Genomic DNA, 25,041 nt, shown 5'->3' with positions numbered 1-25,041 from the left:
AGCGCGGTGAGCACACAGGCTTTGTTGTTGGCCTGGCTTGTTGGAGCGTTTGTTCTGTGCAGAAAGGTGTAGCTGGTTAGTAACCTTGTGCTTTTTGCTATAATCAGTAGGCACCTCAAACAGTTTGTCTTCAGGTGCCCGTGGTGTAAGAGACGAGAGTTTTAAGATACATCTTGTCTTGGCTGGGGGACGACAGACACAGGATTGCAGGGAGCAAGAATAGAGCATGTCTGTGGACAAGTGAATCCTGAGTAGGGGTGAGAATGCCTAAGGGGGAGGGGATGACCCCCAGGAATTCCACAACTGCCATTCATTTCATTTAAAAAATTTTTTTTTAGTTTTTTTTTGTCTTTTTAGGGCCACCTCTGTGGCATATGAAGGTTCCCAGGCAAGAGGTCGAATCAGAACTGTAGCTGCTGGCCTACACTCCAGCCACAGTAACACCAGATCCAAGCTGCATCTGCAACCTACGTACACCACAGCTCATGGCAACACTGGATCGTTAACCCACTGAGCGAGGCCAGAGATCAAACTTGTGTCCTCATGGATGCTAGTCAGATTCGTTTCTGCAGAGCCACGACGGGAACTCATTTCATTCTTAAAAACAGCTTTTGGAGTTTCCTGATGGCCTAGCGGATTAAGGATCCAGGGTTGTCACTGCTCTTGTTCAGGTCACTGCTGTGCACAGGTTTGATCCTGGGCCTAGGAACTTCTGTGTGCCTTGAGTGCTGCAAAAAAAAAGAAAAAAAATGAGTCTCTACTTTGCTCTTGCAGTTCTCACAAAGGATTTTTTTTTTAATGCCTTAATGAATTGGCAAAATGTTACCATGTCAGCAAAGCACCTATTTGATCAACAGTAAATTTCCTAGAAAGATTTTCAGATTGCAACTGGTTGATGTGTGTTCACCGACTCTCTTCTGGGTACTTGAGCAGTCTTTTTTTTCCAGTAATAGTAGAAAACAGGTGTGTATTTGAAGGTGTGGTAGGCCATAGCTTGACCGGCATGTGGGTATAAAGAGGCTCTCATTCCTTATATTTTCACAAAGAGAACTCCCTTACTTTCCAGTCTTTGGATGCTGGTGACTATTTGTTAATGCTTTTTTACTTCATGCTGTGCTTAATCAAAACATTGCTTTTGTGAAAATCTGTCTCATTGCTGTAATAACCATGCCAAATCTTGCTGTGAAACCATAATATTAGAAAAGGGGGGAAAAAAAAGGCAAAAAACTTGATTTTTAAAGGATGAAATACATCATTTGTAAAAATCCAGAGTTCTTCTGGAAAACTGGTGGTCTGCAATACAAAAATGTTATTTTCTTTTTATTATAACTTTGGCAAAGTGATAGAAGTTTCAGAGTATTGGTTGTGTTTTTCATCTTCTTGGCTCGAAGCAGAAAGTAATCTTAAGAGTTCGGTTGATGGTTGTTGACCATGGCCATTCAGCTAGGCAGTGAGATCTTGTACCTTCACTCAGTCTTTATCAATGCTTATACTCTAAAATTTTCTTGTCTTTTTCTTTTCTTTTCTTTTTTCTTTGGAGGGGAGCCTGCCTGCAGCTTGTGGAAGTACCGTAGCTGCAGCAACACCAGATCCTTAACCCACTGTGCCAGGCCGGGGATCGAACCCACACTGCCACAGGGATGACACCAGATCCTTAATCTGCTCTGCCACAAGGGAATTCCCTAAAGTTTTCTTTCTTTCTTTTTTTTTTTTTTTTTTGTCTTTTTGCTATTTCTTGGGCCGCTCCCGCGGCATGTGGAGGTCCCCAGGCTAGGGGTCTAATCGGAGCTGCAGCCGCCAGCCTACGCCAGAGCCACAGCAACGCGGGATCCGAGCCGCGTCTGCAACCTACACCACAGCTCACAGCAACACCGGATCCTTAACCCACTGAGCGAGGCCAGGGATCAAACCCGCAACCTCATGGTTCCTAGTCGGATTCGTTAACCACTGCGCCACGACAGGAACTCCAAGTTTTCTTTTTTAATGAACCTAAATTCCTCCTGCAGTCGGTGAAATCCCTATGTTCTATCTTTTATTCATCTTTTATGATCTGTAAATAAAAGCGATCCTCCTCCTTTCTGGGTGGTCAGCTTCAGAGTGAGGACGGTGAGGCTAGTGCAAGTCACTCTGCCTCTTCTGAACCAAGTCCCTCACCTGAGTGCAGCTCTAACACTCATCTTACTTTTGTTTTGTTTTTGTTTTTATTTTTGTCTTTTTGCCTTTTCTAGGGCCGCTCCCTGGGCATATGGAGGTTCCCAGGCTAGGGGTCGAGTCGGAGATGTAGCCGCTGGCCTATGCCAGAGCCACAGCAACGTGGGATCCGAGCCGTGTCTGCAACCTACACCACACAGCTCACGGCAACGCCGGATCCTTAACCCAATGAGCGAGGCCAGGGATCAAACCTGCAATCTCATGGTTCCTAGTTGGATTCGTTAACCACTATGCCATGACGGGAACTCCTCCTCTTACTTTTGATGCTAAATATTCAGGAATGGGAGTTCCCTTCCGTGGCTCAGTGGTTGATGGACCCAACTAGGATCCATGAGGATGCGGGTTCGATCCCTGGCCTTGCCCAGTAAGTCAGGGAATCCACTGTTGCTGTGAGCTATAGTGTAGGTAGCAGATGCAGCTCTGATCTGGTATTGCTGTGGCTGTGGTGTAGGTTGGCAGGTATAGCTCCAATTCGACCCCTAGCCTGGGAACTTCTGTATGCTGTGGGTGCAGCCCTAAAAAAAAAAAAAAAAGATTGAAGAATGTAACGCTAGTTTTCATTGCAGCCCCTAGAAGAGAGTATCCTCCCCAAATCAGAGCTCCTTAGCAGAGATTGGTCTGGAGAAGTGGTTAATCTCCGATGTAGAATTACTCACAGATGCCCTTCAGGAAACTGGTTCCCCTTTTTCTTCCGTTTCTATATTAGCGCTCTGATACTATTCCTCTTTGCCCCCTTGTGGCTTAAAAAAAGCAAAACAAAATAAAAAACCAAAAGGAAAAATATATTCCTGGTTTCCTTTGTTGGAACTAAGGACGCATTTTCCTACGGGGGGGGAAAATTTGAATTTGATTAGGTGATATTGAAATAGACTTGTTAGTACCATAGTTTAGGTGTCTTACAGATTAATTTGATATTGGGAGGTTTGAATGGTAACTTAATCTCCATTTAATAATTACCGTATGTGGGGGAGAATACGAATTTCAGGTTTGATCAGAAACTCAGGAACAGGACTCCCATACAGGCGGTTTTCAAAGGCATTTCCATCTTAGTTTGTTATGATGTGGGTGTCTCCACTTAAGCCTCTCTTTAGAGGTCACTCTTTTAACTCTTTAATAATCGCCCTCACTCTGGCTTGGAGTCCTTTGTTTTTAAAGGGTGCTTTCTCACCCCAGGATGAGCACGTGCTCTTTCTCCCATGGGTCCGGTTCCATCATTTGATGATCTTATTTTTGCGTCTGATGAGACTTGTTGTGACATTGTTGTTTCTGCCTCTGAATTTCCAGCTTTAGCTGAGGGGTCAGCCTTGAGCACATTTGGAAGATATTCTGATCTTTCAGATGCTTCCTTTTTGTGCTTCTGTTCTCAATTCCGAGGGCAATCATTGTCTTTTCAGTTATTTCATTGATCATTAAACCCGCTTTCTTCCCATGACCTTTATTAGCTTTGCCTTTGTATGCACGCAAAATTAACTTTATATTGATTACAAGTGGGTCAGCGTCTCAGCGCAACTCAGCATCTTTTCAAAATACTCACTGTCTCCCTCTACATGCCACCATGGCAGGGAGAGATGGTTTTCGGAGGATGGGGTGCAGGTTTCTTTAGCTCATTTCCCCATCAGTTCAGCTGACATCCCGTGCGTGAACAGGATTTGCGAGGAACGTCCTTGGTGCTGAAGGTGCAAAGGTCAAAAAGACTTGGTTTGTGGCCAGATGCGTTTATTCAGAGTTTAAGTATGTGAGTATAGGGTCTCCAGCAGATGGTCCTCAGGATGAGGTAGGGTCAAGGACACATCCAAAACCAGCGTGGGGGAGGCGGAGAGGAGAACACCGCCTGCTAATTATTTTCTGAAGCTTATTTATTTATTTATTTATTTTGGTCTTTTTAGGGCCACACCCACGGCATATGGAGGTTCCCAGGCTAGGGGTCGAGTTGGAGCTGTAGCTGCCGGCCTACACCACAGCCACAGCCACGCCAGATCTGAGCCATGTCTGCAACCTATACCACAGCTCACAGCAATGCCGGATCCTTAACCCACTGAGCAAGGCCAGGGATCGAACCCTCAACCTCATGGTTGCTAGTTGGATTTGTTTCCGTTGCGCCAGGATGGGAATTCCCGAAGCTTATTTATTAAAAAAAAAAAAAACCCAAAAAACCAAAAAAACAAAAAACCCAAACCAAAAAGCAAAACCCCTCACGGTGGAAGTGAATTTATCAAATGTACCTTATATATGACTTTCAGCTGGGATGGGTAATTCGGAAGATCCTTGACCAGGACCTGCCTTGTTACAGAGAAGAAAGAAGAAAATGTTCTATTTCTGATTGGTCCAGTCTTTAGAGATAGGAGTATTCACTCATATTGTTCAATGATTCAGTAAAAAAAAAAAAAGAAAAAAAGGACCAAGTATTCCAAACAAAGATCCGTTATTAACCAGTTCCCCTGCCCTCCCCCCAGAAAACAAATGGGCAAACTCTAGGTTGAACCCTGTGTCATTTTTATCGTCAGGGTCATTCAGCTTGTTGCCGTGACATTATGGTAAAAATTCTGGATTCTCCAGTTTCTGCTTCGGCATCTCTCAGTGCCATCAGGTATGCCTCCTGGGTAGTATGAGGACTCATGGTTGTCCGGGATCAGGAAGCTGTTCAGGTTAAGAGGAATGTCACAAAACGTGCCTAAGGGAAAAAAACCCAAAGCAAAACAAGAAAAAAAACAAAAGCGGAGTTTACTTGTGAAACGGAGAAGGTTTAGAGAAACGCCAAGTGCACAGGCTGTGTGTGTGTGTATGAGAGGCAGACAGACGCACCTACAGGAAACTGTCCCCGTAGCTTGGCTGCTGAAGTGTAGCTCTGCTGATCCCCGGGCTGCCCTGCTGCTCCACGACTGCCTTCCATCCGAAATTTGGCGGATGTCTTATTTCCTGACATGCTTCTCTGAGGACAGCAAAGGAAAGCGTGAGCTTGATTCCCTGAGGGCCTTGTTTTGGGGAGGAGCCCTTGACACGCCTCTGACAGTGCGTGTGAAATTGAAATGTTCTTTCCAAGGAGAAAACCCCCAGGGTTTTCCATATTCTCAGTGCCTTTCTTTTGAAAAAATTAGGATAATTAAAAAAAAAAATTCCGGAATTTTTCTTTTAAAAGGTTGACCCACAGGGCTTTCTTTCCTCTTGGTGTGTGTTTGTTTGTATAGTTGTCTACATTAGCAGGTCTGATATTCGTAGTTGTAATTCTAAGAGAAGATGGCTGTTCATCTTTTTGCTTTTAAGCTTCCCTTCTCCTTCTCTGGCTGCTCCCCGATAGTTTCCTTTGCTCCCCTCCCTCCCCCGTCCCCTTTCCTCAGTCTTGGGTTCTCTGCTCCAGCTACCCTGCTGCCTTGGTAAATCTGCCTTGGCCCTGGCTGGAAATACCATCCATTTCACAAAATGTTTATTCCCGCCCAGGCCTTGCTCCCAGAATCCAAACTTGAATGATGGCCACACATTCAGCCAACAGACATGTTGAACTTGACGTCGAAAATCCAACACATGATGTCTACTTCCATCCCTCTACTCCCTCAAAACCTGCAACCCCCCCTGCGTCCCCCTAAGGCTGTCTTTGACTCACCTGTTGGTGACTCTGTTGGTTAGGTCAGAACCTTTGTAGAAATCATTGCCACCTCTCTTCTCGCATAATTTATAGCCAATCCACGAGAAAATCCTCCAAATATACCTTCAGAATAGAGCCTTGGACTATACTGTCAAGATCGATCCAGCCAATGAGCCCTTCATTCCACCCCAGCTGCCACCACCTTGGTCCAAGCCGCCATCCTTTGTTGCTAGGGTTATGGAATAGCTGTGTGGCAGATTAGCCTCTCCGCTCGCCCCTCCGTTCTCAACGTAGCACCCAACCTGGTCCATTGAAAATGAAAATTAGAGAGTTCCCATCGTGGCTCAGTGGTGAACGAACCCGGTGGGTGTCCATGAGGATGAGGGTTCAGTCCCGGGCCCCACCCAGTGGGTTGGGGATCTCCAGCGTTGCCGTGAGCTGTGGTGTAGGTCGCAGACGCGGTTCAGATCTGATGTTGCTGTGGCTGTGGTGTAGACTGGCAGCTACAGCTCTGATTTGACCCTTAGCCTGGGAACCTCCATATGCCATGGGTGCGGCCTAAAAAGACAAAAGGCAAAAAAATTAGATGAGGCTACCCCTCTCAAAACCCTGCCAAGGCCACTCAGATTCCTTGGACATGCTCCCACCTTAGGGCCTTTGCTCTGGAGTCTCCTGCCTGGACTGCTCTTTCCCTCTCTAGCCTCAGCCCCGTCCCTCATCTCCTTCAAGTCAGATCTTACCTGTCCAGTGAGCTTATCCTGACCACACTCAGTCACAGGGCGGGAGCCTCTTTTTCTCTCTACCCTGTTCTACCTTTTCTTTCCACATGCTTATCACCTTCTCATATACTAAAGAGAAGGATTCCTGCATGGTACTTGCCAGCCCCATGGAGCCCTTTACCCTTTTTTATTTTTGCTTTTTAGGGCCACAACCAGAGCATATGGAGGTTCCCAGGCTAGGGGTCCAATCGGAGCTGTAGCTGCCCGTCTACACCACAGCTACAGCAATGCGGGATCTGAGCCACATCTGTGCGCTACACTACAGCTCACAGCAATGCCAGATCCTTAACCCACTGAGCAAGGCCAGGGGGCAAACCTGCATCCTCATGGATGCTAGTCAGAGTCGCCTTAGCCACTGAGCCACGCCGGGAACTCCTCCATTTTAATTAATGAAAATTAAGTCCACAAATTCAGTCCCTCAGTCACACGAGCTGCATTTCAAGTGCTCAAGAGTCACATGTGGCTGGCGACTACTGTATTAGGGCAGACAGAGAGCATTTCCATCATCTCAGGAAATTTTGTTATGAGGGGTAGGCAAGATGGGCAGAAGGGTGTCAAAAGATACAGACTTCTCCTTTTAAAATCCATCAGTCCTGGGACGTACGGTACAGCATGGTGACTCTAGTTAATAATATTGTGTTGCGTATTTGAAAGTTGCTAAGGGGATCCATCTTAAACCTTCTTACAAGGAAAAAAATGTATAACTATGGGTGGTGACGGATGTTAATTAGACTTCTCATGGTGGTCATCTCACCATATATACAAATAATGAATCATTGTGTTGGGCACCTGAAACTAATATAATTGTATCGTCAAGTATATCTAAATAGAAAAATTTATTGGACTGCTCTGCTATAGAATTTACTCATTTATTATGTTTAGTGTTTATTCTGTCTCACATGCAAGAACATAAACTTCACAAGGCATGGGTTTTTCTCTTTTTCTTTCTTTCTTTTTTTTGGGGGGGCCACACCCATGGCACATGGAGGCTCCCAGACTAGGGGTCGAATCGGAGCTATAGCTGCCAGCCACAGCCACAGCCACAGCAATGCGGGATCCAAGCCACGTCTGCGACCTACACCACAGCTCACGGCAACGCTGGATCTTTTACCCACTGAGCAAGGCCAGGGATCAAACCCGCGTCCTCATGGATACTAGTTGGGTTTGTTAACCACTGAGCCGCTCTGGGGACTCCCATCTAATTCTAAGACTAATCATCTGTCAGTACCTACATCAGTATTGTCTTATAAAACACGGTAGTTGTTATATATGTTTCTAACACTAGACATCAAAAATGAAAAGATAATGTGAAAAAGAAATTCATATTGATTTACAGGAATAAGGATTCATACCTTGATAGTGAAGAAGCAGCAATATGATTACTTGATGGTAGCCTAGTGTAACTGATAACAGCACTGCGTCACAGTAACCCAGCTCCTAACTAACATGAATTGTAATACACTTCTTATGGCGTATAATGTTATGGTCCTATTTATAATACAGCACTGGAAACGTTGTTATATTTAAAAAAAAAAAAACTACCTGCCTGTGATGATAGGCAGTTTCATCAGGAGAGAGAGAGGCATCTTGTAAAGTAGTGTGATTCTTCGAAAGCAAAGTTATAAAACAGTAAGAAAACTAACACGCTGTTAATTTTACGTTTACTATCACTCACTTTATGCCCGTGAAAGGATATGCTGTCCCTTTGAATACGGTTGCCCACGATGTATAATGAATGCTTAGGTGATGGTGACACGGAAACGTCTCACAGAGGTCTTGCTGTACGGTTATTAGATTTTCACATGAACACACACACGTACACAAACAGATTCGTGTGTTCATTGTACGGCGTGGTGCGTATTTACTGTGCAGTAGATGGAAGTGGATCCTCATCTTCACGCTGAGCAGGAGGAGGGGGAGGGGAGGGGTTGGTCTTGTGGTCTCAGGGGTGGCAGAGCTGGGAGAGGCTGGTAGAAGAGGCAGGCATTCTCGGGCGTTCTGTAAATACAGCCTCACTTCTGCCTGATGTTGTTGCCTGTTCATTTCTCTTTAAGTATTGCTGTACGACGCCACGCCTTCTTCCACCATCTGCTTTCGTCTCCGTGCCCTTATCTAAGAAAGGGTCCCTGTCGTAAAAGAAGGCCACAGCAGTCTTGCATAACCAGAACCCTTCTGCCGCCTGGTCTGGGGTCCATTTGTTCTCTGGCCCTGCTGCCTCTCTGTCTTCTTCCTCATCATCTTGGCCCTGGGGTGGAAGCACTCGTCTCCGTCAAGTCATCTTCTGTTCCTTCCTCCAGTGCGGTGTCTGTTAGCTCTTGAATTTCTCCAAGATCCACATCTGGAAGCCCTCCTTCCCCGTCCCCACCCCCACCCCCTTCTTAAAACCATATCCAATGTCTCTTTCTTGCTTTCTGTGATGGGCTCTTTCATAAATCCTGGGAAGTCCTGCCCAACAACTGGACACAGTTCTCTGCAGCAGGAATTTATGGTTTGTGGCTTGATAGTTTTCATGCGTTTTTCTCTGCCAATGATGGCATCTGCAGTGGTGTGATCCTTCCACGCTTTTGTAATGTTCTGTCAGGGATCTGACCGTCCTGACCGTAGAGTACCATGCATATCTGTCCTTCTGACTCCCTGACCTCAAGGCTTGACTAGAGACATTGTGCTTGGGGGCAGGTAGAACTCCTGAGGTCTGGATGGCCAGGGCATGGTCCAGTATCACAGAACTTTAAAAGACAGCCCCTCACCAGCAAGGTGCTTCCTGACATCAGGGACAAAGCATTGATGGACCCAGTCTAGAAAAATATTCTCATTGTCCAGGCCTTCTTGGACAACCGAAAGATCGGCAGCTGGTGCTTCTCGTTTCTCTTCCAGGCACAGGGGTCAGTGGCTTTATAGTGAAGGGTGCTCCTGATCATACAGGAAGGGACAGGCTTCTGTCCAGAACGGTAAAGTTAGCCTTTCCATTCCTGCTTTAAATCCTAGTGCTGGCTTCTCTTCCTTACTCATAAATATCCTTTGCAGCTTCCCCCCCCTCCCTGCCCTAGACTAGGACACTTTCAATGACATTAAAAACCTGATCAGGCAGTTGTCCTTTCTCCGTTGTGGTTTTCTTTGCTGGGAATTCCTTTGCTGCCTCTTGGTTGGCAAACGCCGTTTCTTCTGTTATCTTGACATGTTAAAACCAAACCTCTCTCTAAAATCATCAAACCATCTTTTGCTGGCACACATTCTCCAGCTTTAGATCCTCCACCTTCTTTTTGCTTTATTGGCTTTTTGAATCACATTCGCCTATAGGTGATGCCTTTCTGTAGCAGTCTCGTACTCACATAAAAGCTGCATTTTCGGTATGAGATAAAAAGACATTTCACAAAAAGGGTTTCCATGTCTGCTGGCGGAGCTGCCTCGACGGCTTCATGAATTCCTTTTTTCTTTTTTTGCAATGGCCCTCATGCTGGATTCATTTCTCTTGAAGTGGCCGGCACCTGCCGCTGCAGACCTCAATTTACGGTGCATATAAAGCGTTCACCTTTCTCTCGTCATGTCCTGACTTTTTTCTCTGCTGCTTGTAAGCCCTTCCAGCATCACTAGCCGCATGTTGTATGGGTCCTGTGGTGTTATTCAAGGGTCATGGTGTTGCACTAACCCCAGTGAAAACTACAAGAACCACGAGAGTTTGCTCTTTACGGCAATTCTCAATTTACTGGAGAGACGAACCGCTCATGTGGAGGTGATGAGCCTCACGCGGCAATACTTGCAACACTTGTGCTCAGTAGCAACAGGAGGTGGCTATGAAATGATGCAATAGGTACTACTTTATGCAGTTATGATGTAATACTGTCTCTTTACATTTGTTTACGTTTTTTCCTCGACTGCGAATGGTGTCGTGTATGGTCCATCAGTGAAGTTTTGATATGTATATTTTATGGTAGTAAATGATGAGACTGGTATCTACATTTATTTTATGCATTCTCAACAAACCTAACTTTTTCTTAATTTAGGATATTTCTAGGCCCTGGGGTACATCTGTGAGCTTTTTCAAATTGTCACAAATCTCCAAAAACTTCATATGTGTGTGTGTGTGTGTGTGTGTGTGTGTGTGTGTGTGTGTATCTCCACGTATAAAGTTCCCACCTTTGTTGCTCAGGGGGCCATTGCATGTTGAACTGAATGGAATTATCATTTTATTTAAAAATTACTTTATTGAATTTCTATTTCAGTTCATGAAATAATTATTTTAATAAAAAATATTTGCAGCTAACAGTTTTGGATTGCTTTTGTGCTGAGCCTGGCACCAGACTAGTTATTTCATGGGGCTTGTTTAATTGCATTCTTAGAACTGTGTGCAAGTGTGTGTGAAGTCCCCACCATAGAGGCCAAGGAATAGGAGTAGAGAGGGTAATTGGCTTGACCCAGGACACACACCAGCCTGTGGTAGAGCCGGACTTGGGACCTGGTGCATCTGACTTCCAGTGGTTAGGGCCTAGCCAGTGCTCAGTTATTCTGCTTCCTGAGCTTTGGGTTAATTTTGCAGTTCAGATTAAATCTGCCCTTTTACCCATCTTTTCATAGGGAAATTAAAATGAATGCCTTTTTTTTTTTAAACAAAAGGAAATATTATACTTAATGCTGAGTTGTCTTGGCAACACAGAGTGAGTTCAGGATCAAGTTTTATTTAAAACCTCGATTCACTTGAGTGAAGAGCTTAGGTTTCAATACCTTAAAAAATGATTCATCCCCAAATACTGACATGAAATACATTCTTAGAATTGCAGTTAGAGAAGAGATAAAACCTGCCACTTTTCGATTGTCCAGATTTTAGCCTGAATTTTGTTGATTTGATATCTTGGGTATTCTTGCAACCTGCTTATTTCCAAGTAGATGGTGCTCGTGTATGTGTGAAATGAAGTCAACCTCCTGGAAACAAAGGCACAAGCCAGCAGTGAAAACTAGCTTCATTTTCGCCAGATTTGTTGTTGTTGTTGTTCCGGGGGTGATGGTGACTGGGATTGAAGCAGTTTGGGAAACCAGGATAAAGGTGATGATAAAAACAAATCCTTGATGGGTGCTCTTAGGGTGTGCGCGCCTGGCGCTCTCCTAAAGCTTTTCCATCTCTTAGTCCCATTCTCTCCTTTAATTCCCATTTCTCATTTCCATTACTTCATTTAATTCTCACAAGCATCCTTTGAGCTAAGTCCTGCTTGTAGTTAAGTAAATGACATTTCAGAGATGGCCGTTACATGACTGAGAGGTCATGTGAAGAATCCGGATCCTTTAGGGAGAATATAGTTTTCAAAAAGAACCTGAAGATGATGGATGGAAATATATACAGCAAAAGGAGATACATTTTTATTTGCGTTTTCACGCTCTTTCCAGGTCTTTCCAGCTCTGTGTTAGATTGAGGGGCTTTCACGCGTGCTTTCAGCCTCGAGGCAAGAGCGGTGCTTCTCGACCCCCGCCGACACTCGAGTCACTTGGGGAGCGGTTCAAAAATAGGGGTGTTTTGGGAGTTCCCATTGTGGCTCAGTGGTTAACGAACCCGACCAGTATCCATGAGGATATGGGTTTGATCCCTGGCCTTGCTCAGTGGGTTAAGGATCTGGCATTGCCATAAGCTGTGATGTGGGTCGCAGATTCGGCTTAGATCCCAAGTTGCTGTGGCTGTGGTGCAGTCCGGCAACTGCAGCTTCGATTCAACCCCTAGCCTGGCAACCACCATATGCCTTGGATGAGGCTCTAAAAAGACCAAAAAAAAAAAAAAAAAAAAAAAAAAAGACCCAAAATATGCGTTCTCAGTTTCATCCCCAGAGATTGCAGTTTAATTGGCTTGGGATGCTGCCTGGACCCTGGGTTTTTTTTTAAAGATCTTCAGAAATTCCAGCATCACTAGGGTGGAGAGCCAGTGGTGTGTGCCCATAGTTTCCCAGACTTGTCTGCATATCGGAAGCGCCTGGTGAGCTTCAGAACCTGATGCTCTTATGCCAGTTCCCCAGAGATGGTGATTTCCTTGGCGCGTGCTGGGGCCTGGAGCTCGGAACTTTGAAGATTCCCGGGGCGGTTCCTGTGTACCTACAAGCTTGGGGACGCCTGGTTCAGGCAGTGGGATTTGACCCTGGCTGCACCTTAGAATCACCTGAGGAACTTTTAAAGCTCCCAGGACCCCGGCTTGCACCCACTCCAGTTAAAGTCAGTCTTTGGCGGTAGACTTGCCAGCAGTAGTCGATACCCTCCAGGTGATTCCAATATGAAGCCAAGGGCGAGAACCACAGGTTTCTTTTTTGGAGGGTGGGGTGGGGAGGGGGTGCTGTGTGCAGCAGATTGGTATGCCATCTCAGGTCCCCAACCAAGGCTGCAGCAGTGAAACGCCGAGTCCTAACCGCCAGACCACCAGGGAGCTCCCTTGTAGTTTTCTCCTTTTTCTCTCCTCTGTTCTTCTGGACCAGAGCTACGTTCAGTTTATCAATTCAAAATACCTGAGGCATGAGGGGGCAATGATTGGTATAGAAGAGGCTTTTCCTATGTAGCTGTACTGAGTTCATTTTCTTCAGCCAGCGTGAAAGAATGCAGAGCTAAGCAACTTATGGAAAGTAATACGTTCCATGTTCCAAGTAATTAGCTAATAACAAAGTTAGTTTTGCCTGCTTGTATTGATGTAGTTTAATTAGTACTAAAACCACTGATGAGACTGCTGATTTAATCTAGGGGTTTTTCTTCCCCTCTGATTTAATAATTTTGGGTCTCCCCCACTGCCCCACCTCTGCCGCTGTTTTATATTGTTTGGCTGGTATCAAAAATGACTTTGCCCTCTAGTATCAAGGAGCCATTAAGAAAAATTTTAAACATTGTAATTAAGGGGAGTTCCCGTCGTGGCTCAGTGGTTAACAAATCTGACTAGGAACCATGAGGTTGTGGGTTCGATCCCAGGCCTTGCTCAGTGGGTTAACGATCCAGCGTTGCTGTGAGCTGTGGTGTAAGTTGCAGACTCGGCTCAGATCCCGAGTTGCTGTGGCTCTGGCGTAGGCCGGCGGCTACAGCTCCGATTAGATCCCTAGCCTGGGAACCTCCATATGCCGCAGGAGCGGCCCTAGAAAAGGCAAAAAGACCAAAAAAGAAAAAAAAATTGTAATTAAGAAAGATAAAAGCGATGCCTTCTATGTGTGCCTTTTTGACTTGCTCCTTTTTGCCGAATTCTGCAGGAGTACCAGGTGTCAAGGAAGAACGCTTTGAGGAAGGAATGACAGTCAAACACTGCGCCTTGTCCCTTGTGGGAGAACCCATCATGTACCCAGAAATCAACAGGTTTGTGAAGCTGCTGCACGAGTGTAAAATCTCCAGCTTCCTGGTCACAAACGCACAGTTCCCTGCGGAAATCAGGTGAGCGGTCCAGCTTGTTACGGTGCTGCTGCTTAAATCTGTGTTTGACTGAAAAGTCAAACTAACAGGCGTTAATAAATTCAAAAAAGGATTTATTGATTCCCAGCTACACACAGATGTTGGCCTTGGGGGGGCAGTGATGGTCCTGCTCTTAAAAATCTCTTCTGTTGGGAAAGATAACACTAGTTTTTCAAAAACAGAGGCACAAATAAATTGCTGGAGGAATTCAAAAGAGAAGCCTTTTTTTTTTTTTTTAAGATAGGAGAAGCAGAACAAAACATCTCAGAGAAGACATCGTTACATTGGGGTCTTAAACCATGGCTAGGATTGGTACTTGGGGAGATAGGAAACTGTTGATTTTTAATAAGAACTGTCTGAGGAGTTCCCGCTGTGGCGCAATGGCTTAAGACTCCCGACTGCAGTGGCTTGGGTCGCTGTTGAGGAGCAGGTTCGATCCCCAGCCCAGTGCACTGGGTTAAAGGGTCTGGCATTGCCACAGCTCAGATTCAGTCCCAGGTCGGGGTGTGGTGTATGCCATGGGTGTGGCCATTGAAAGAAAAAAAAAAAAAGAACTATGCAAGAAAGATATGGAGTTAGGGTGTTTACATACCATTATGTAAATATCGTGGATTGACCCACAGAGTGTGTGAAAGATTCTGGCAGCTGGAAAGCAAGTTGGAGAGGGTGAGATTGGATTGTAGAGGACTTGGAATGCTCTTCTGCAGAGTGATCTTGCTTTCTGCAGAGTCATCCGTTGGCATGGTGTAAAGGGGGTGAGCCAAGAGGCGGGAAACTGGATGGGAGATTTTATGTGTGTTTAGGTAAGAGTTAGAAGGATGAAAGCAAGACAGAATGAAGAGTCTTAAAAAGGCAGCCTTGAGGCCTGATAGATAAGTTTGTTTGGCTCTGTGGGCCCTGCTTAGAAGAGGTCATACATGATGATTCTGAAAGTTCCAGCAGTGTTGACTGCTGTGACAGTCTAGGGCTCTTGTAAGGAAGGAGCAGGTTTCGGAGGTAAGACGACGGGGTTGGTCTGGCTGACTGGGAGGGAGGGCGTGGAGACGACCATCTCCTGGGGCTTTGTGTTATGCTTGTACTGTGCACAAATTACAGCAGCAAACCCCTTAACTTTCCCTGAGTTGTCATTTACTTGTACCTTCTTCATTAGACTTGAGTTCCTGGGCCAATGGCCCCTGCTTCTTTATCTTTATGTCACTAAGTATTATGCGGGCACACTGTAGGTGCTCACAGACGGTGGGTGGAATATTGGGGAGATTCCCCCCTAGGAAGACATTTAATAATTTAAAATTCAAGTGTGTTTTGTAAAAATCGGCCAGTAAGATGTAGCAAGAATGATCTTACATGCAAACACATGCACAAAGTCAGTTTAAAATTTAACATCACAGGAGGGCACAGTCTTTAGGGCATTAGCCTGCTGTGGCCTCCTTTGCCTGGGAAAGCAATACAGCTACATTTTTCTCCTTCACTCCCCTACCTCACCCCCAAAAATTAACATCGTAGGAAAACAGAGAGTTGATTAAAATTATTAGCTCCCAGGCAGTAATATGGAGATCAGTAATATTATCACAAAGATAGCTAAGGTAGTACTTTCTGAAGTCGTATAAAAAGATAGAAGTTAAAAGTTTGTAAAAAGTCAGTGTGTAAATTTTGCATAGGGTCACCATTCTTTTTTTTTTTTTTTTTTTGTCTTTTTGTCTTTTGTCTTTTGTTGTTGTTGCTATTTCTTGGGCCGCTCCCGCGGCATATGGAGCTTCCCAGGCTAGGGGTCGAATCGGAGCTGTAGCCACCGGCCTACACCAGAGCCACAGCAATGCAGGATCCGAGCCATGTCTGCAACCTGCACCACAGCTCACGGCAACGCCCGATCCTTAACCCACGGAGCAAGGCCAGGGATTGAACCTACAACCTCATGGTTCCTAGATAGATTCGTTAACCACTGCGCCATGACAGGAATTCCACCATTCCTATTTTTATTCGTTTTTATTTTTATTTATTTTTTGTCTTTTTAGGGCCGTGGCATATGGAGGCTCCCAGGCTAGGGTTGAATCAGAGTTACAGCTTCTGGCCTACACCATAGCCACAGCAATGCCAGATCTCATCGGTGTCTGTGACCTACACTGCAGCTTACCACAGCACCAGATCCTTAACCCACTGGGCGAGGCCAGGGATCAAACCTCGTCCTCATGTATACGAGTCAGATTGGTTTCTGCTGAGCCATGACAGAAACTCCACCATTCCTATTTTTAAAGTTTTATGTTTAAAATCTTTGACTTTTTGGATGGCTCATGAGGGTGAATCGGATAGAGTGGTGTGGGGACACACACGCATACTTGCATACATAGAAAAAAACGAGTCTGTCCCAAATTTAAGACATGCTGTTGTCCCTGGTATCTGAGCAGAATTAGTTCCAGGACCCCCTGTAAATACCAAAATCCATAAATGCTCAAGTCCCTTTTATAAAATGCTATATAGTATTCACATATAACCCATGCAATCCTCTCCTGTACTTTAACTCGAGATTACTTATAATGCCTGATACAGTGTAAATGCTGTGTAACTCGCTGCTGGCAGGTGGCAAACTCAAGGTTTGCTCTTCGGAACTTTCTGGAAACCACCCCCCCCCTTTGTCTTTTTAGGGCTGCACTTGTGGCATATGGAAGTGGTCAAATCAGAGCTCCAGGTGCCAGCCTACACCACAGCCACAGAAATCAGTGCCAGATCCCAGCTGCATCTATGACCTACACCACAGCTTGCAGCAATGCCAGATCCTTAACCCACTGAGCGAGGCCAGGGATCGAACCTGCATCCTCATGGACACTAGTTGGGTTCTTAACTTGCTGAGCCACAATGAGACATCCTTGAATATGTTTGATTCACGGTTGGTTGAGTCTGTGGAGCCTCCTGAAATGCTTAAAGGAATTGAACTTCTAGGAGTGGCATGTAGAATGATGACCAGAGAGAGTGATCCATCGTCTGATAATACACAGTATTCTTGTGAATGCCATCAGGGATTGAGGAGAGATGATAGAGAATTAAATAAGACGTGTATGTGAACGCCGTCCAAGAGAAAACGGAAAGGAAATACTTCTCTCGGTGCAGATAATGCCGTTTTATTTCTGTGAATCAGGAGGAATCTAAATACTAATTGTCTCTGGCGTCCTAGTTTCCTTCAGGAAGAACAAGGCTATGGCACAGAGGTCATGCATTTTGGAAATTAGCCCTAATGTTTCTCGCGCTAATTCTATACTTTGTTCATTTGACTCAGCTGTTAGGTGAACTTCCTGCAACCATTTCATCTTCCAGCACATGCTAAGAAGTAACAATGGTCTCCGGCTAATTGCGTGGGGACTACTTTTTTTGCTGTTAATGAAATATTTCTTTTCCAAATGACTGCAGGACCTGACCCATCTTCTGGTCATCTTTGGAAGACAATCTTGACTTTGTCAGCTGATCTTCCCTGGACCCACCTGCAGGCATTACATTCAGGCTAGGGGCCTTTTCAGGACACTTCACTTTTCTTGAGGAGGCTCTTAGTCTCCCCTCCAGCTCCAAAGCATATGGCTCTTTGCCGACAGTCCTCCCACCAAAGGGAGTTGTCACAGCGAGTGGTCCCCGAGGGTTTGTGGAAGAGAGAAGCCAATACTGTTGCAAGTGAGAAAGCTGGTACACGCTAGGTAGCTTTATGTTTTTGTTTGTCATCACACAGGCTAATTAATAAAAACGACAAAAATGTGTAAGACACCTAATGATAGAGCTGGTGGTGATTGAACGATAAAAGGCCTTTCTCTGGAGGAAAAGCCCACTTGGTTCCACAAAAACAAGTGCCTTTATGATGGGTTTTTTTGTTTTGTTTTTTGTTTTTTTGCTTTTCAGGGCCACACCTGCAGCACGTGGAGGTTCCCAGGCTAGGGGCCCATTTGGAACTAAGCTGCCGGCCTAAACCACAGCTCACGGCAATGCCAGATCCTTAACCCACTGAGCGAGGCCAGGGATCGAACCTGCAACCTCATGGTTCCTAGTCAGATTCACTTCCTCTGCGCCATGACGGGAACTCCTATAATGGTATTTTTGATGTGCATGTAACTGGTAACTCATAGCTTGTATCAGTTATCTGTAACCACTTGCCCTAAAACGAAGTCACTCACACTAGCAACCATGTATTTAGCTCATGAATCTGTGGATCGGCTGGGCGGTCTTTTCATCTTGGCTGACTGTGCTGGTCTCAGTGGTGTGCATGTGTCTAGTAAGTTGATGGATCCACAGGGCGGCTGGTTTATGATGGCCTTGCCTGGGACAACTGGGGCCTCCATGTAGCCTTTTATCCTCAGCAAGCCTGAAATTGATCACATGGTGGCAGGGTTTCAAAGAGCAGCCAGAAAGGACAAACCCCAATGCACAGGCATCATTCAAGCCTCTCTTGTGCCACATTTGCTCACTCGTCCTTGGCCAAAGCAAGTCACATGGCCGAGCAGGGAGGCAATGAAGGGACCTTCAAAGCTACAGGTCAACAGGACACAGGCATAGAGGAATTATGGCCATGTTTGTAGGCTACCGTATAGCACAGCAGACCGTATCTTGTACTTGGCAAGGAGGGTAACCTTGAACCTACTGGGACTCAGTCTTTTTTGGAACTCAGCTTTTAAACACTTTTAGGTATGCGGGAAGGCTTGGAGGTTTCTTAAGAGCAGAAGCCTCAGACTGACAGTTGATAAGGAGTAGGTTTTATTTGTCCTGCACTGTTGTTGGTTTTTTTTGTTTGTTTGTTTGTTTGTTTTTGTTTTTTTGTTTTGTTTTGTTTTGTTTTGGTAAGCCAACATTTAAGATCCAGAGATTTTGCATAAGAGAGATTTCTGACCTTGGAAAAAAAGACATCTAGCAAAAATTGTCAAGAGCCAAGTATGAAGCTCTGTTTTCACAACACCAGAACACTTCACTCCTAGCTGTTTTTTTTTTTGTCTTTTTGTCTTTTTGTCTTTTTGTTGTTGTTGTTGCTATTTCTTGGGCATATGGAGGTTCCCAGGCTAGGGGTTGAATCGGAGCTCTAGCCATCGGCCTACGCCAGAGCCATAGCAACGCAGGATCCGAGCCGCGTCTGCAACCTACACCACAGCTCACGGCAACGCCGGATCATTAACCCACTGAGCAAGGGCAGGGACCGAACCCACAACCTCATGGTTCCTAGTCGGATTCGTTAACCACTGCGCCACAGCGGGAACTCCTCACAACACTTCTGACACCAGATGTGTGGTTTTCCCCACATCCAGCAGTTCTCCAGTTTTCTGCAGAGGTGTGTGTGGGTATGGGGATGGCCCTTCTAGTTCAAGCTGTGTACAGGGAAGAGGAGGCAAAAAACAACTAAGTTAAATTTTAAAAAGGTTTGTTGGAGTTCCTGTTGTGGCTCAGTGGGTTAAGAACCCAACCAGTATCCATGAGGATGCAGGTCTATCCCTGGCCTTGGCTCATTGGGTTAAGGATCCGGCAGTGCTGTGAGCTGCGGCATAGGTCACGGATGCAGCTCCGATCTGGTGTTGCTGTGGCTGTAGTGTAGTTTGGCAGCTGCATCTCCACTTTGACCCCTAGCCTGGGAACTTCCATATGCCACAGGTGTGGCCGTAAAAAGGAAATGCATAAAAAATTTAAAAGCTCTGTTTTTTAAGGCTCAGGGTTGAAACTTGGCTTAGAAATGGGTGAACATCCATGGTTCCTCAGAAAAATGGCTGAGTCTTAATAAGAGCAGTAACCTTTGTCATGTGTTACCATGTCCTCTTCCATTCCCACTTCTCTGGCTCTGCAAACTAATAGTTTACTACAGTCATGGTAAAAACCAATAGCCTTGCAGCCAGAGGAAGGGACACAGCAGAGCTGGAAACCTTTCAAAGTCCCATTCCCAGAGAATTGTCCTTATATGGCTTGCATGGCAGTTCCCTGGAAACTCACTCACAGGGGTTGTGTTCACTCAAAGTGATTCAGAGTTTGTCCAGTCCAAAAAGCCTTTTGCTCGGGTGTTTCTCATGAATAATTATCGGCAATTGTTTAGCTTCCCAGCTGCCTGAGGCAGCAATAACAGTTGGTGCAAACAGGAAGCTAACCACATACTTTAAAGGAAAAGCTGGGGAATGAGATGTCCATAGGGGACTTTGAGAAGCTCCAGCATGTTCCCAGAAATCTGGAAGACCACATACATGGGCAGGGCTGTGAGTATGCCCGGGAAGACTTGAAAGGCCCTGTGCTCTCACCTCTACTTGATATTGATGCCAGTAGACAGTGAAAACTAAGACAGAGTTGTCAGCTGCCTACTTGGGCATTGAAGGCTTACCCTAAGACACACACAGAGCCCCTCAACAAAGACTAGGGGACTTATTGATTGAAGGCATTTAAGGATATCTTTGAACATTACCTGACAACTAAGCTAACCAAACAGATATTTAAGTGCCTAAGCACAACCAAGAATACAGAAATTACCAAACTGGTTCAGTAACAGCAAAAACAGCAAACTGAAAACAGAAAAGATCAAAAGCCTTGGTTGGGAGATACCAGATTTAGAATTGCCACATAGTGTTATTTGAAATGCCCAGCTTTCCTAAAAAAAGTCATGAAGTAGAAGAGAAACAAGAGATCATGACCCATTACACAGGGAAGAAAAGAGTTAATAGAAACTGTCCTTTTTTAAGATAGATTCCGAATGTAAGTTTTGGCTATTTGGGTCACTTCAGTTATTTTTTTTGTCCAGTAGGAACATCAGAGTCACTACTGAAACTGCTTGATTTCTTACAAACATAAATCTCTCCTCCTTTTTTTTCCTTTTTCTGGAGATGAGTAGGTTTCATTCTAGGTAGAGTCTTGATAGGATCATGATCATTGATTATCCTGGGGAGAATGAGGCCTCATCGCTGCAGAAAGGAAAAAGGGGAGAGGGGTTTTTATGTTGAGTTACAGTGCATGTCTATAAACGATCGTTCGTAACTCAGATTTCAAATCAGCAGGACGAAGGGTCATCACGGTCGTCATATCAAGATTCATTGGGCATTTCCACCAGGGACCAGGCTCAGGGTTGTATATCCCTTTTATTGCAGAGTCCTTTTTAATTGTTCTCAACAGCAATGTGAGATTCTGAGACCCGGGAATTGTTATGATGGTTTTAAGGATATAACTGAAAGGATTCTAACTGCGTAGAGAGGAGACAGACAAATGACTCAGCCTGGAGCCTCATGGCCCGTTGTGGGGAATAGAGGCCATCAGCTGGCAGACACAATATCCCTGGGGCCCAGAAAGTTTCTCCAAGGTCCTTTTACTGCTTTGGGGCCCCTTAGGAATGAGCTCTCTTTTTCTCTTCTCCGTTCTTCTCTGCTCCCTAGTAAAATTCCTGGATTACAGCACCTTAGACTTTTAGTACTGGCAAAAAATTCCTTATTGCTAGTGTCAGTGGCCAGGGCTCCCTTGTTTTGGCAAAATGATGGAAGTTTGTAAAACAGCTATGGCCTTTGAAATTTGCTATTCATAATCTTAAGTAGTGAAGGAGACATAGTGAAAAGGTCAGGCCATTTCCATTTTGCATCAGGCAGCGTCATGACAAAGTCCTGTAAGCATCTGATGATGATAGCCAACAGTAACCATTAAGACCGTCTTTTTTTATTTTTGTAAAACATGAAGTCCATTTAAAGTAGCTCGTCTGTTATTAAAGAGGCCTCCAGCAAAAGGGGCATCGAGGCAAAAGGCTGCCATGACCACATGCTGTAGTTTTGCATTTTCAGTAACCGAAGTCTCTGCTCTCAGGATGACACATTATTGAACTTTTAAGGATTCCCTTTATCAGTATTGGAGAGAGATGAAAGCCATGAGAGTCTGCTAGTGTTTTTAATCATTCCTTCCTAACTTTGATCAGAACTTCTGCACTTTAACAACTTAGAGTTTCGACCTTTCTGACTTTTCCATATGTCACTAAGCCAGATCATTACAAGCATTTGTCGGGCTTGAATTTCCTTAAGAGTTCTGTCGGCGGAAGTCAACGATATCTCCTAAAAAGTCGCGTTGAGTGTCTGTTTGTATGGCCAGATGCAAAGAAAAATGAGGTTCCCGACCTTCAAGTCTTCCACCCCCAGATTGATAAGGCCGGTACTGATGGCTATAAAAAGCACACAAACCACTTTGATGGTGAATTTTATGGCACGTGAATTATGTGTCAGTTTTAAAATGTGCATAGACTTTGAAACAAAAAATTTTAAACAATATTCTAGGGGTAAGTACAAATTCTAGAATATTTATAGAAAATGGGAGCATTTGGTCAGGATTATTAAGGGGGAATTTCTTTTTTTCTTTGGAAATTCATTGAAGAGAGTGAATTATGAGACCCATTTGAAGGGAGAACGGAGAGACTTTGGAAAAAGAACAATCTGGGCTTAAAACATGCCCGGCAAGAAAACTGGTAGATGAGGACATTGTGAAATGAGAGAGTCGATACGTTTGAGAGACGTGGAAAATGAATGGTATGCAAGGATATAGATGAAGAAGGCAAAGAAAAACAAGAGCCTGCAACATACATTTTTCTTCTAGGTTATGCTCTCTTATAAGAGCTTGGCTGGTGGTGTTCCAGCTCTGCATGACTTAAGGCTCCCCGAAAAGGTTATTGCTGGCCCACACAAGGCTTGAACCCCACCCCGGCTCTCAGAGGCATCAGCGTGGTTCTGTGCCTTTGAAAGGAGACTGGAGCTCTCTACGTTCTTCCTGTTTCTTCAAAAACTTGCATCAGGGAATCGATGATGAGAGGTGGCCCATCTGTGCAGACCCCTGTAAAAGTCTGAAGTGGTGGAGTTTATGGGGAAACTGGTCCGAGAGCCCCCTTTAATTGTGCTGAGCTGATGGAGTCAGACCTTAAAGCTCAGTCAGTCTTGTTTATTTTCCACCGAAACCTAGTGCTTGAAGAGAGACCAGTTTTAAGTAATTGAATGTTTTCAATTTATTAGGGATCGTCTCGTCATTTTTAAAAAATAACCAGCTGACATCCCATTCTGCCACACTGAAATCATTGCTTCAGTCTTCTGGGAGATGTTGAAGCCTCTAGACCCAGTGAAATGTTTAATCACCACATCTGTTACAGAGTTGAAATTTAACATCGTGTAAAGGCTGACGTACATGTAATTTTCTTTTTCTGTTGTGTGTATGTGTATGTGTTTTTTTTTTTTTTAATTTTAAATTACCAAGGAACCTCAAACCAGTTACCCAACTATATGTCAGTGTGGACGCTAGCACCAAAGAGAGCCTGAAGAAAATTGACCGCCCGCTCTTCAAGGATTTCTGGCAAAGATTCCTTGACAGTTTAAAAGCCTTGGCTGAAAAGGTAAGACTTATGCATCTTAAAAAATATATGGAGAGTTCTTTTTCTTTTCTTTCTTTTTTTAAGACTAAAATCTCCTTTTTTTAGGCTTCCACTTTTATTATTCAATAAATATTTATTGAGTTCCTCTTAAGTTTCTTTTTTTTATTACTCAAATGAATTTATCACATCTGTAGTTATATAATGATCATAACAATCCAATTTCACAGGATTTCCATCCCACAGCCCAAGCACATCCCCCCACCCCCTGAACTGTTTCCTCCAGAGACCATAAGTTTTTCAATGTCTGTGAGTCAATATCTGTTCTGCAAAGAAGTTCAGTCTGTCCTCTTTTCAGATTCCACATGTCAGTGGAAGCATTTGATGTTGGTGTTTCTCACTGTATGGCTGACTTCACTTAGCATGATAATTTCTAGGTCCATCCATGTTGCTAAAAATGCCGGTATTTCATTCCTTTTAATGGCTGAGTAATATTCCCTTGTGTATATATACCACATCTTCTTGATCCATTCCTCTGTCGACAGGCATTTAGGTTGTTTCCATGTCTTGGCTATTGTAAATGGTGCTGCAATGAACATCAGAGTCCATGTGTCTTTGCGAGTCATGGTTTTCTCTGGCTAGATGCCCAGGAATGGGATTGCTGGATAGAGTTCCTCTTAAGTTTCTAGCACTCTGCCTGTGTATATCATATGTTCTTCATGTATTTAGGGGGAGGGATACGACTCTCAAGCTAATTAATAAAACGTAGTACACAGTGCACAGCAACCCTACAAGAGGAGTCAGCAAATAGTGTATGTTTAAATAGGAAGTTAATTTTCCAGGACTGCTAGGACCACATTTCCTACTCATTAAGGAACTCAACCCCAGAAGGTCCAAATTTAATGTTTTCTTGCAAACATTTGCCTCTTCTTCCACCTACCTATTCTTTTCGTCCTAAAGTAACCTCTGGTTCTTCTTTTCCATTGACCCTCCCTCCCTTCGCCAACAGTGGGTATTTTCTGTTCATTCCTCTTCTCTTCTTCTCTTGCAGCCATTTCTCTCCTCCATTCTCTTTGCTTCCACCCTGCAGTTGCTCACGCTCTGCCCACATCTAACTCATACCGAGAGCCACTACAGGAGCTTAAAAAATTGTAGTTTCCTATTCCTAGTGGGATTTGAGCATCTGCCTTTTAAACATCTCAGGTGAAGTTCGATGTGCAGTCAGATGTGGGGAGGGGGGTCACTGTCCCAGGAGACCCCGTGGCGGCCTGGCTGCAGGGGACATTGCTGGGCTCAGGGTTCACCATACTCCCAGGAATGCTGTGCCTCCCTGCTTATCTTGCCATTGCTGCAGCTGTGCCCAGTACTTTTGCCACGTCTTGAGCGACCTCCTCAGAGCCTCGACTGTCCTTTCTTTCGATTCCTTTGACTTGTAGAAAAATTCCCTGCAGCCTTCAAGCCTCACTTTCGCTACTACCTCTACGGCGAAGCCTTTTCCAGTCACAAATAGCTGCCCCTCTCGCTCCCTTCCTAAGTTTTTTTTTTAAATCTGTAAATCCACTTCATTTACTCTGTTTCATCCTAGCTTCTCTCTCCCCAACCGGCTTCCTTCCTCATGTCTGAATTCCACCCAGTGTCTAACTCAGCACCTTTTACGGCGTTTGCTAAGTGTTTGTTAAAGGGATGAGGGAGTGGAGACTCTCTAGAGCTCTGTAGTGCTAAGACGTACTGTACACACTTTCAGGACCTTTCAGCTCGTCGCCACT

At 44.7% G+C, this 25,041-nt stretch overlaps 1 protein-coding gene across 5 annotated transcripts in view; it reads left to right on the top strand.

Moving 5' to 3' along the window:
- TYW1 (tRNA-yW synthesizing protein 1 homolog (S. cerevisiae)) overlaps nt 1-25,041 on the top strand; it is a 254,780-nt gene that overhangs the window by 58,816 nt on the left and 170,923 nt on the right. For 4 of the 5 annotated variants that reach the window (XR_014840300.1, XR_014840299.1, XR_014840298.1 and 1 more), the window contains exons 12-13: nt 13,767-13,944; nt 23,164-23,299. Coding sequence is in view for 1 of the 5 variants with exons in the window: in XM_003481010.5 (XP_003481058.2) it covers nt 13,767-13,944; nt 23,164-23,299 (314 nt within the window). In the remaining 4 variants the exon portion in view is untranslated. Of the gene's footprint in view, nt 1-4,128; nt 4,374-13,766; nt 13,945-23,163; nt 23,300-25,041 lie in introns of those variants that run through there. The other variant, XR_014840301.1, reaches the window with a different exon arrangement.

Source organism: Sus scrofa, chromosome 3 (genome assembly GCF_054392235.1).
Source record: "Sus scrofa isolate SSC_HxYL_T2T_F1_AM1 chromosome 3, Sscrofa_HxYL_maternal_Yorkshire_Landrace_v2.0, whole genome shotgun sequence".
In the NCBI taxonomy this organism is placed as follows: Eukaryota; Metazoa; Chordata; class Mammalia; order Artiodactyla; family Suidae; genus Sus; species Sus scrofa.
Note: the sequence above shows the minus strand (reverse complement) of the source record. Positions and strands in the feature narration are given on the sequence as shown.